Source organism: Gadus chalcogrammus, chromosome 19 (genome assembly GCF_026213295.1).
Source record: "Gadus chalcogrammus isolate NIFS_2021 chromosome 19, NIFS_Gcha_1.0, whole genome shotgun sequence".
Lineage (NCBI taxonomy): Eukaryota > Metazoa > Chordata > Actinopteri > Gadiformes > Gadidae > Gadus > Gadus chalcogrammus.
In genome coordinates this window covers 13,505,656-13,518,155 of record NC_079430.1, presented here as the reverse complement: position 1 = coordinate 13,518,155, position 12,500 = coordinate 13,505,656, and the positions used below count along the sequence as shown (strand labels likewise).

The window sequence follows — 12,500 nt, the reverse complement described above, 5'->3', positions numbered from 1 at the left end:
CTTACATTTCTATTTCGTCAACACCATTTTAACGACATTTATACTAGCATAGATTCACTGTCCACGCCAGACTGCGGAAAACACGCACCACAATGTGTAAACCTTGAACACCTCATTCCCATGCCAATGGAAAAATAAGTTGGACAGAGGGCTCTTTGTTTTGAGCTCACCAAGAACCAAACATACTCTATGGAAGACTCGGTCTGTAACACAGGAATGAAAAGCCCTTGGCTACAAGTTTATAGAACATGGATTCACACATTGAATTCAACCAATGAAAAGGCCAATGGCCGATTAAACCCTTCCACTGACTTTCTTCCACTGGTCGGCACCCAGGTTATAGGAATAATGGCATGGCTTTGCTTAGCAATCAACAAGATGGACACTTCGCGCACATAAATGTTTTCTCTTTACAGCAATCACAACTACAACCGATCCAGTGTGTAGTGCATGAGGAATACGATAGCGTTACACAGGCCACATGATCTTCAATCGATGGACCCTTCAACAGAAGCGCAGCCGCGCATTCCTCCACTGGCAGCTCTCGCGAGATTACTGAGATAAAAACAATAATTTAGTTTCGTTACTTTTTCCAGTCCGTTTTTTGATCAACCGTTAATACAAATCAGGGCAGACAGGAGTCAGAGCAAAAAAAACAGTGAACCACACCAGTGAAGCCAACCAGTGAACCACACCAGTGAACCCAGTGAGCTGTCACACGGTCGCGGTGCTTCTTAATCTTCACAACACGGCAGCGTGCTGGGGGGCTCGCGCTCGGCAGCTCGCTCCCACACGCGAAGAGCAAGTTGCGCTCTCTACAAACATGACGAGAGGTCAATTCAGAAATGTTACGACAATTATTAAGGTTAAATCCTCCTTAAAACGAGACAGCCCGGTTGTCAGTTTACCAAAAGAGCAGATTTATCAGAATTTTTGTTTTGTCCGCATTCGTACTTTTCCCCGTCGGTGTCCCCCCAGTAAGTTGAACGGAAAATCAAACCAAAACTTGTTCCTGTCGTCGACGTCTGGCGTTAACCGCCACGGTTCTCTTACCTGCAGGACACGGTGATCTCAACTTTGGTGGCCGGGATAGCGGCGTTGAGCGGGTCGAAGTCGCCTATGGACGCCATGTTGAGGAAAGTGTTGCTCATGCCGAAAGGTTTTCTTATCCAGCCCTCCTCCTCCTGGCGCGTGGCGCGATCAGACCGCACCTCCTACTCCTCGAGCGGCGCGGGGAGAAAGGTGTGCGCGCGCGAGCGGCTCGCAACGCCAAGCGGGCAGGCGGCAGGAATCTGGGATAGATGTGATGTCATCCAAAACACACCGTATTTTTTTTTTTTCTCTCTCTCTCTCTCTCTCTCTCTCTCTCTCTCTCTCTCTCACTCTCACTCTCACTTTCTTTCTTTCTTATTCTCTTTCTCCATCTCTATCAAACACTCATTCTGTCTATCCTGTCTTTCCGTCTCTCTGACCCTCTCTCTCTCCATCTTGTCCTCTCTCCATCTCTCTTACCCTCTCTCGGCCTCACACACGGCTAGTGTCTCTCTGTCCTCATCCCTCCAGGCGCGGGATTGGATGTTAATTAAGTGAATAGTGGAGTGACAATGATACAAAAGACAACGTCCACAGATTATGGGGTGTGTGCGTGTGTGAGTGTGTGTGCATGCGAGCATGTGTGGTTGTGTGCGTGTGGGTGGCTGTGGTTCTGTGCGTGTGGTTGTGTGTGCGTGTGCTTGCATGTGTGTGTGCATGCTCTTGTTTGTGCGGGCGTTTGTGTGCGTGCGTGTGTGCATGCCTGTGTATGTGCGTGCGCGTGTGTGTGTGCGTGCGCACATGGTTCTCTAAAGATGACGCACCATTCCTCACTGGTTACTGACCGGCTACATATCCAAATATAGCTCACACACTCACAAATGTACACACATACATGCACACATGCACACACACACTCAAACGACAGGCTTTCCCACGCATAAGCGCACAAAAACACTCACCCTGGCACACAAACAGAAAAATACACAACGTGGAATCCAGAGATTGGTTGAGGCAAGGTCGTCGATCCCTCTGACAATCAATCAAACATCACCCATCCCCCTGTCAATTAATCATCCATCAACCATCCCTCTCTCAATTAATCATCCAGCCATCCATCACCCGTTCTTCTGTCAATCAATAATCCATCCATCTCCCTTCCCTCTGTCAATCAATCAACCAACACCCATCCCTCTGTCAATCAATCAATCATCCCTGATCCCTCTGTCAATCAATCATCCATCAACCATCTCTCTGTCAATCAATCATCTATCACCCATCCCTCTGTCAATCAATCAACCATCCCTGATCCCTCCGTCAATCAATCATCCATCCATCACCGTTCCCTCTGTCAATCAATCATCCATCACCCATCCTTCTGTCAATCAATCATCCATCACCCATCCTTCTGTCAATCAATCAATCATCCATCACCCATCACATCTGAAGACACTGTGTGCGCTGTGTTAAAACCATTCAAATTAATGTCATCACCCCCTAAAGATGTGACTCCATGTTTCAGGTCTGGTCCTTAGAGACGGCCCCCGGTTCTGTGGGATGCCGTTTCCGTGGCGTCCAGGGAGCCGGCGCCTCCATCTCGCCTAGTCTTTCCAGCTCATAAAGCAGCACTGGTATTTATAGCCGGAGGGGTCGCGGACGAGGAGAGACAAGCGGAGGGGAGGGAGATATCGACCCTTTCCGTGGTCAGTCACTTATATTAACAGAGCTCAGGAAATAGCAACACAGCCGTCCTCCTCGTCGAACACTGCATGTGTGTGTGTGTGTGTGTTAACAATTATCTCGTTATGAATTTATCGAAGCCCTTTATAGATCTGAAATGATTGGTTACTTTACTGTGTGGTCCTCGAAATAATGCCCTCCTCCCTCCCGCTCTCGTTCTGTGTGTTTCTCTCCTTCTCCCTCTCCCTCGTCATCATGTCTTCTCTCCTCTCTCTGTATCTGGGTTGATCTTCCTGCTAGATTTAACATCTCGGATGGCTTTAGGCTTCTCAGTCAGGAATTCCATCTCTTTTCTGTTTACCTCATCTATATCCCTCACGCATGCACACACCTTTCAGATGGGAATAGACCAGTCTCTCCCACTACGTCTGACCATATTTACGCCTCCAGTGGAGTTCTCAGCCCAGCCGTTTTCACCCAGTGAATATTGATCTCTCTGGAATCTCCTGGGATCTCTGAAGCACTTCCTCTGCTGCTAGTCAAATAGTATCTGGGAAATAGGTTTGATTCCCGGGCAGTGTAAGTAGAATCAGGCCAGGCAAGCTCGGGTAAATGAGCTCCCGGAAGCACCAATCAGATCACTCAGACATGGTATCCCACTATGAGCAATCAATATCTTCTCATCTGATATGCACTTGATTTCCACCCTAGCTGAATAGAAGACTACAAATACTTGATTCAGTCATCACACAATTTTCTTTTGAAGTGTTCAGAATATCTGATAAAAGTAGACGCCGAACACAAAAACAACAGAGTTGCTAAAATATGCAACACACCATACACTTCAGAGATCAGTACAGTCAACTTTCAAGAGATTCCACCACAGAAAAAGTAGTTTCACAGAACCTTACCTTTCAAAGAGATGATATTGGAGGGTTATCTTTCAGTAATAATATAGATTTCCGCAGCAATCCATGCTCCATCGCACAGGGGAGACCTCTGCTCTGCTACACTCGAGACAGCAACATAAAGCCAGAGTTATTGAAGAATAGCATCCAAGATATGAACACTTCAAGGTAAGTGGGAAAGGTTATGATTTTACACTTGACGGTTTTAAGGCCAGAAACACGGTAGGTCCAGTTTCGGCCACCACCCATCACAGGACACAATGTATGCCCTTGCCCTTTTATCCTCCCCATTTTTATAATGATAGTGTCATGGTTCTAAAAATAATTTGACATACATGACAGGATAACACATCACGCCATGTTACAATAGATACTCCATTCTCACTGCCTTTTGAATAAACACGTCTTTGCACTTAAATTCCCTTCTTGTTTATTCCACAAATATTTCGGCCTTCTTAAAGGTCCCACGGCATGATACTTTATGGATGCTTTTACACAGGTGTTAGTGGGCCCCTAATACAGTACTGTACTTGAAGACGTTAAAAAAATTCAGCCTTGTTGCAACATTACAGCCACTACGAGCCAGTCCCACAAAGAGCTTTCAACAAACGTGCCGTTTTTTGAGGCGGGTAAAGGTTGAGGGTGGGGGTGTGGCCCTGAGCAGCTTGCGGCCATGGTACCATGCGCTAGTGTTTACAGTTGATGTATTGTATCGCAATGACGAGGCGCACATAGCTCATGGCCGTGTTCTGTAAATATCTAGAACACTCTGGGTGCTCTGGCGGGAGTCCCGGAGCTCTATATCTAAATAATATCCTATTATACATAGATATCTTTATCATATAATATATATGTAGCAGGTTCACAGAGCGCTTGCACACCAGGTTTGCTTTTTCCAACAGAAAGTCCTTTTATTTCGTTCGCTCAGTCCAACAAAACACAATTCCTCGGACGTAAATCATAGCTCCGCTCCAAGCGGTCACAGGATGCGTTTCCAGGCGACACCTGCTGCACTCATGTCCAACCCCCCCCAAGCCAATCCGGTGCGCTCGCAACCTGCCCAATACTCCCCCTGCAGGCCAGACGTCACACGTCCCCCCACAATATATTAAAATGGCCGAAAGCTGTGTGCGCCTACAACGATATTATCAATCTCAAACGACTGCGTCGGGTTCTCCGACGTTTCTGGTTCTTCCACTTCCACATCAATCTGAAGTAGACATGGAGGAGAAAGGGATTGTTGCTTGCGATTGTCTCCCGCCGTAGCCCCACTGCCGTGCACCGCCTCGGCAGCGGGCAGTGGGGCTCCGGCGGGAGACAATCGCGGGCCACAAACCCTTTCTCTTCCATGTCGTGGTTCATGTACTTCAGGTCGATTCAAAGCCAAAGTTTATTTTCCCCAATTCCTTCACAGCCATGGCTGAGATAACCCCCACTTCTAGTCTCGTTGTAGAAATACCAGAGACGTCAGAGAACCCGACGTGATATGCGCCATAACACCAACAGCAGAACGGTTATCCAAATAACAAAGAAGTGTAAAACACTTGCGTTACAGTGTGTGTATTCACACACACAAACACACGTGGCGTTCGCATGGTCGTAGCTCGTCTCATTGGCGGGCCATATTCTCTGGGTGGGCAAGGCAGAGAAAAGGGAGGTAACTTATGACGACATATGGGGCCGAATTCGGGGCCAAGAGTGTCTGAGCATTCATTTTTCAATGGCGGAGCAGGATACCTGCTCGTTTTACACCTCACGCCATTTCTAGCTACTTGGGGACCATAGCCAGGCTAGGGGAACTCATATTAATGTTAGAAAACCTCATAAAGTGATATTTTCCGGCCATGGCACCTTTGATTACAAGTAGCTCTTGTAGGTTTAATCATCTTACGTGGCCTGTATGAGAAATTCTAAAACGGGAAACATTTTCACACGGGTAAGAGTTTTGTTGCCACAACAACCTGCTGCAAAAGGTCGCTTTGATCAGCGTGAACCTGCGTTTCCATAGGGGCACGTAGGAGCATGGTCCGCTCAAAATAGCCCTGAATTCATGCTGCCTTACCGCAATACAAGTTTGTATTGTGGCACCGCGGAAAGAACGAGATGAAGAGAAGGACGCAGAGATAAAGTCGAAAACCAGAGACCAAAGGTTCCTTTTGACAGATGGTTTATTCACACAAGGCATCTGACATTAGAATAACTAGAAGTTCACTCAACGACAAAATCTCCTATTTACACACAAACACACGATATCGGCTCAGAAGATGAATTCATCCAAGCAGTTTGATTCAGTCGGTAACCTTTTTAAAATCATCACAGTTGATTCCAGTTAAAGGGCTACTGTTGTACACCTCCCACGATTCCTGGCCTCTGAACACATGAGGACATCTGGGAACATTACAGACCGTTGAAACTTCAAACCTCCGCCCTTCCAAATAAAGCACAAACACAGCAGAAATGATTAATGTACAATATCACAACAAGCAGAGAGCGTTTGGAAGGGACTGAATAAGAGGAGAAGGCCAGGATGAGTTCAGGGCTGGATGTCACACTTCACAGATGCTGGATTCACCCAACATTGTTTTTCTAAGTTTCAGAATCATCGTCTTAAAGAATATCTTTAACGATAAAAGGAAAACTTGTGTTCCCTTAGATACGCCAAGGCCCAGCGACGACACGAACATCTGCTAATAGTACCGACATCTGCTAGTGCTACCGACATCTGCTGCGGGTACGAGAGATGGTCGATGGTGACGCTGAAGTTGACCTCCGATATATGTACAGGTCAGCAGGCCGTGTAACAGATTGAGTTGCCAGATTGGCTGCGGTTAGAGCATCGGTGGTCTATTGTTTCAGTGTATATATATAGTACGTTTATGTGGTGAACTGCTCTGCAATCATGTGCCCAGCAGTGTTTCCAAGGCTTATCGACTTGATTCAAGGCTTGGAAACTCAGACTAGAGTGGTCTGTAAATGGTGTTTAGGACGGACCAAGTGCACTATGGATGAGCGGGGGGGGGTTACTCCCAGCAGAAAGGTTCTGAGATCAAAGAACTCGAAGGCTCGGTTCTTGCGGAACTAACCCCAACCCCTCCTGCTCCTTAATGTCTTCTGAAAGGATTCACTCAGTCACTGAGGGTGAAAGCGTCTGCTAAATTACAAAATAGTTTTTTCTACTCATGACGCTGGCAATACGGAAAATGACAATAATAACAGTATTGGAAAACGCAAAAGCGAAGATATGATACCATGTAGATATACAAACACACATTAAACCAATGTACCAGACTGAATTAAATGCTTGGATGTTTTGAGGTGCAGTTTGCGTCAATATTGTGAAATTGTGATCATGCTGAGCAATTGTAGCATCATCATCACTTGTAAAGATGTGAAGTTTGTTTTTAAAATCAGGACATGGAAATGTATTTTTTTGATCAACTGAACTGCAAAACAAGGTGCTTGATTAGCTAAAGATGAATAAGTTCTGATTTGACGTAAATATGTCGCGAAGGATGGTGCTGTTTACCTCCGAATAAATCAGTGGCTTGTTCAGAAAAACATGATTACCCATCAAAGGTTCCCAAGTAAGATGCGGTTCTTTGGAGGAGAGACACTAGGGGAATGTTTTCGAAATTTTGAATTATAAGGTGCTTCCTCTCGTTTGAGGTTCTGATTGTGAAAAAATAAAGTAATAATCAACAAGACAACAGGAAATACGATTTATCGGTATTTGTGCGCTTATCTCCTCGACAGTCAACTTTCTGAGAAATGAATTTGATCCCTGACCATTATAACCACATCAGTATCTCCTTAATAAGCCTGATCATCGTCTCAGTCTTCTAAAGGGAGCTTGTGGCTTCAAATGACTAATTCCTCCCCAGAGACACTTCGTCAAGTAATACCTCAGGTTACATGTTGACTTCACCAACAGAAACACAGCATTCTTCCTGCTCCATGTACCTTTGAGAACCTAACATCTACTCGAGGTCTGAAAACAGCTTAGGAAAGGTAGGAAAGGTTAAAAAAGGATTGAAAAGTATCTGAAAATACTGTAGTCTCAGTCTTGATTCACACATGCTTGTAAAGCAAAAAGTATAAAACTGACAACGATTTGGTCGTCAATCTACACGGCCAAAATCGGCCAATCAGCTACATGTCTGTGCTGTCACACACAGACGGACACCTCTTCTTTTCTGTGCCATTAGCGCTAAAGTCCTCGCGGGGTGAGGCAGTTTGAGGTCCACTGGCGCCAGACAGCGGGGCTGGTCTTCTGAGAAGGTATGGGTACACACAAAGAAGTAGAAGACAACGGACCGCAGCGCGGGGAAACACACCTCAACCTGGCCGTACTGCTGAAAACGAGCAGCAGAACCAGAGGTACTCCATCCTCGTCAGTGATCCGTACAGTCCCCCGTTCAGAGTTTCCAGCACAGGAAAAGTAGTTTCACAGAGCTATAGAACCTTCGAAGAGATGATATTCGAGGGTTATCTTTCAATATTCGTATAGATATCCACACAGGAATCCACTCTGCATTGCACAGGGGAGATATCTGCTCTGCTACACTCCAGACAGCAACGTTAAGTCAGACTTATTGAAAACAGCATCCCAGATATGAACACTACCCGAGTAGGAATGTAGAACTCTCATCTTTACTCGTTTAGTTATTTTCCACGTTGATATTCGACGAAAACAATGTTGTGTGTGCCCACGCGGTTTCCATGGCGACGTATCCAATATAAAGATGCAAGCAGGTAAACAAGATAGGTTTCAGATCTCAGCCAGTGGCTGATTTTGAGCTCAGATGCAAAAAAAGTAACTTTTGATTAGTCTGGACCAACTTTCTCCTCGACACTCCCACATCGGCAGTTCATCCAACATGGCCGCCCTCCGTCTAGACGGTCATCACTTCAGCAACTAGACGCTCCTCCGTGAAGGCCTCCCAGGAGAGGCAGGTCTCCAGGGGGCAGGAGAAGCTCTTTTCTCCCTCGTGAGAACAGTAATCTTTACTACGGTTTCTTAAGCGGAGGCGAGGGGAGACCTTCATGAAGGCAGCCATTGCCAGGGCCACAGGCCACAGCCGTCCCCTGTGGGAAGGATCCGATAAGGTGGACGACCACGGTGAACATGACATGGAGGTCAGCTGACCTCAATCCTCCGTCTTTTCCCAGATCTCACTGATACGTTGTGTGTTTCTGGTTCCACGCCTCTTTGAAGCCGCTCTGAAACTCGCTTACTCATTGGTTACATAACGAACGTTACATAATGACTCATCAACTGTCAGGATAATTAATCTTGTGCCGCTGTTGGGGGCAAAGGCTGGTGGCCAGAATAGTCTTTTGTCAAGGGTGTTTGGATCCTAGTCAGAAGGTTGGAGGTTCAATCACCGCAAGGCCCAGGCGTTCCTCAGCAAGACACCCAACCCCTGCTCTGTACGTGTTTGCACTGTGCTTGGATAGGAGCTCTTCCTGAAGAAACCCAACAGACTGCCGGAGCTGCTCTCTGCCCACCTATCTGGCCCACTTCTGGTAGACTCTGGTTATATTTAGGGATGACTGCTGGTCAGGTTTTCGCTTTCTCTAGAACAATGCACTCCCATTCGCTAGAATCAGATGGGGGGCGGGGTTGTTTTCCCAGCTTGTTTGATTGACTTTACATGGTAACCCAAAACTGCAATTGTGTCCAACTTTAGACAGTTCAGTGGAGATTTGGACCATGATCTACCCAAAGCACTACATGGTCACCCACTAGATCGCTTTTCAAGTTGGTGGAGGGCATGGACCTCCTGATGGTGGAGTTGGTGGAGGGTGGGGACCTCATTAAGGGGGTGTTGTTGTAGGGCGTGGATCTACTGATGGTGGAGGGTGGTGGAGGGTGGGGATCAGGGAGGTGGAGTCCATCCTTCAGCCTGGTTAAGCTCCTCTCAGCTTGGTGGAGTTCATCAGTGAAGTCCTCCCTCCAGATGGCCCGTAGCCTGCCAGACCTTCACCGTCCTGTCACTGACACACACACACACACACACACACACACACACACACACACACACACACACACACACACACACACACACACACACACACACACACACACACACACACACACACACACACACACACAGGTCAGATATGGGCATCAAACGGCCTGCTGGTGCGGACTCCCGGACATCCGCCGGCCCCCGGAGCTGAGCTCCTGCCGGGCTCGAGCGCCGATGTTCAGCTCCAGCCGGAGTCCGGGAGTCCGCAAACGGCAACAATCCCTTTCTCCTCCATGTGGCAGTTCAGTCTGGACTTTCAGATTGATGTTGAAGTGGAAGTACCAGAGACGTCGGAGAACCTGACGCAGTCGTTGCGATTCATAATATCATCCGCAAAGCACACAGCTTTTGGCCGTGATATTATATATTATATTATATAATATCTAGATATCTAGATATTATATATCTTATATTATTTAGATACAGAGCTCAAGGACGCCCGCCGGAGCTCCCGGAGTGTTCTAGAATAGAACACGGCCAAAGGCTGCGTGCGCCTCCGGATGATATTATGAATCCTAAACAACCACGTTGGTTTCTCTGAGGTCTCTAGTAGGCTGCTTCCACAACAAGTAGAGACTGGCCATGGTTGAATTTAATGAATTAACAGAACGGAAACATGGCGGTCACAGGGGGAAGCCTCTTTCAAACTCAGGCGACCACGCATACCAGAATGGCTTGAAATTCCAGCGATTGTGGACCCAACTTACGAACGCACACTGCGGCCGCCTACATAGCTGTACCCAATCAAAATTAAGGGCAGAATATAAAAATAGGAACAAAAGGAGCATTTCTGTAAATATTTGTAACACAATGATACTTAATTGAAACAAAATTGATTTTGTGTTAATCGTGTAACTATGTTTAATGGTGTCCAAAGTGTGGCCCTCCGCTTACTTTGACAAAGTAACTGTGGCCCTCAGACTAAAACTGTTGCCCCTCCTGACATAGGTTAACTGATCTCCCTAATTCACATTTTTCGTAATTTTTGTAATTCTATAATGACTTGCAGGAATCAAATCCATACGAATGAGGGATTCGACCCCTTAACCAGTTTCCTCTTTCAAGATAATGAAACCATCACTGGAGCATGGACTCAATCCCTTTCATAGCAAAAACACAGGGTTTCAAACCTACAACTGGACTCATTAAAAAAGATATGAGCCCATAATGCAAATCAGTCAGAGGATCCACTCTAAAATCTTAATGGGTGGGTTTCGACCCCACGACTTACTCTGAGGCGGTGAACAGCTGGCTGCTGTTGGTGGTCATGCTGTTGATGGGGAAGTCGTGTCCCTGGAGGTCCCCCAGGGGGGTCAGGGTCTCGGCGTGCCAGAGGCGGAGCAGGCCCCCCCGGCAGCCCCCCACCACCACAGGGGACCCGGGTACCAGGCTCAGAGCGCTGGCCCAGTCCCCGGGACTGCTCACACACTGCTGGGAGAAGGGGCACAGAACACACGACCCTCGGGTGAGTGGAAGGAAGGGGTGTGAGGCGGCGGTCGCACTGCGAGGAGCGTCGCTAGAAACACGGCCTCTTGAAAGACGCAAGACGCCTTGTCAAACTGCTATAGTGCTCTGTCAAACTGCTAGACGCTTTGTCAAACTGCTATAGTGCTTTGTCAAACTGCTAGACGCTTTGTCAAACTGCTAGACGCTTTGTCAAACTGCTAGACGCTTTGTCAAACTGCTAGACGCTTTGTCAAACGCAAGACACCTTGTCAAAGGAAAGACGTCTTGTCAGAGGCAAAGACGTCTTGTCAAACCCCAGGACGCCTGGTCAAACCGCTAGAGGCCTTGTCAGAGGCAAGACGCCTTGAAAAAAGGCAAGACACCTTGTCAAACGCAAGACTCCTTGACAGAGGCAAGACGCCTTGTCATCCGCAAGACTCCTTGTCAAACGCAGGACGCCTGATCAAACTGCTAGACTCCTTGTCAAACGCAAGACACCTTGTCAAACTGCAAGATGCCTTGTCAAACGCAAGACACCTTGTCAAACTGCAAGATGCCTTGTCAAACGCAAGACACCTTGTCAAACTGCAAGATGCCTTGTCAAATGCAAGACAACTTGTCAAACTGCGAGATGCCTTGTCAAAGCCAAGATGCCTTGTCAAACGCAAGACGCCTGGTCAAACTGCTAGATGACTTGTCAAAGTCTGCGTCATCTGCGTCCACCATTGTCGAACCGTTGGGCAATGTAGAGTATGCAGATGAACAGTTCATACTGGCCGTCTCCGTGAACAATAGTAAAGCCCGCCTCTCGCTTGATTTTAACGGCTTCCGGGGCCGAGTGTGACATTGACGAGCGGTGAGACTCTGTCCTTTGCACGAAAAAGTTAAGAATGTTCGAACTTTAATGTTGTCTAAAAACACTAGAAAAGCGCACAGCATGGCGCTACTCTAGAGAGGAGCGCAGGACTGAAGCACAGCTCGGCAAAGAAACAAGGACTGAAGCCCATTGTGGTGCCACAGCCTTTTGATTGTTACCGGCAGTGATACTTAGCACTAAAGGTATTATACTTGAATCTTTACACAGCCAGTAACCATGACGACTAACGATGATGTCGGTGACGGCTGGTCGCCGCGTGATCACCGGTCACTAGGTAACGTGAAGGCAGAGAACGGCGAGCGGAGAGGAGAAGGGCAATGAGTGTTTGATCTGCGGCCTCATTTAAGCCCGGTCACAGCAGGGGGCCGTGCATCAGTGCATCAGTGACGCAGTATTGTGTTGATGTTAGCATTGACAACAACTAGCATGGACTGGTGGTGCTAGCTAGGGGTGTTAGCTGGGACTGTTAGCATGCTACCTGCAGCTGCTGCTTGCTGCTCAGGTCCCATCTCTTGATGCTGAGAT

General features: G+C 47.3%; 2 protein-coding genes across 2 annotated transcripts in view; both read right to left on the bottom strand.

Annotated features, from left to right (window-relative positions):
* Positions 1-1,284, bottom strand: part of LOC130372270 (copine-8) — a 58,605-nt gene extending 57,321 nt beyond the window's left edge. Inside the window, exon 1 of the mRNA XM_056578203.1 lies at positions 1,054-1,284. Within this exon, the coding sequence (XP_056434178.1) occupies positions 1,054-1,151 (98 nt within the window). The 5' untranslated portion in view covers positions 1,152-1,284. The remainder of the gene's footprint in view (positions 1-1,053) is intronic.
* Positions 1,285-5,448: 4,164 nt separating this feature from the next.
* The window catches only part of LOC130372856 (kinesin-like protein KIF21A), a 25,434-nt gene continuing 18,382 nt past the window's right edge, over positions 5,449-12,500 (bottom strand). The window contains exons 19-21 of the mRNA XM_056579017.1: positions 12,454-12,500; positions 10,884-11,083; positions 5,449-9,617 (exon numbers count right to left, since the gene is read on the bottom strand). The exon at positions 12,454-12,500 is cut by the window's right edge and continues 124 nt beyond it. Coding sequence (XP_056434992.1) covers positions 9,560-9,617; positions 10,884-11,083; positions 12,454-12,500 — 305 coding nt within the window. The 3' untranslated portion in view covers positions 5,449-9,559. The remainder of the gene's footprint in view (positions 9,618-10,883; positions 11,084-12,453) is intronic.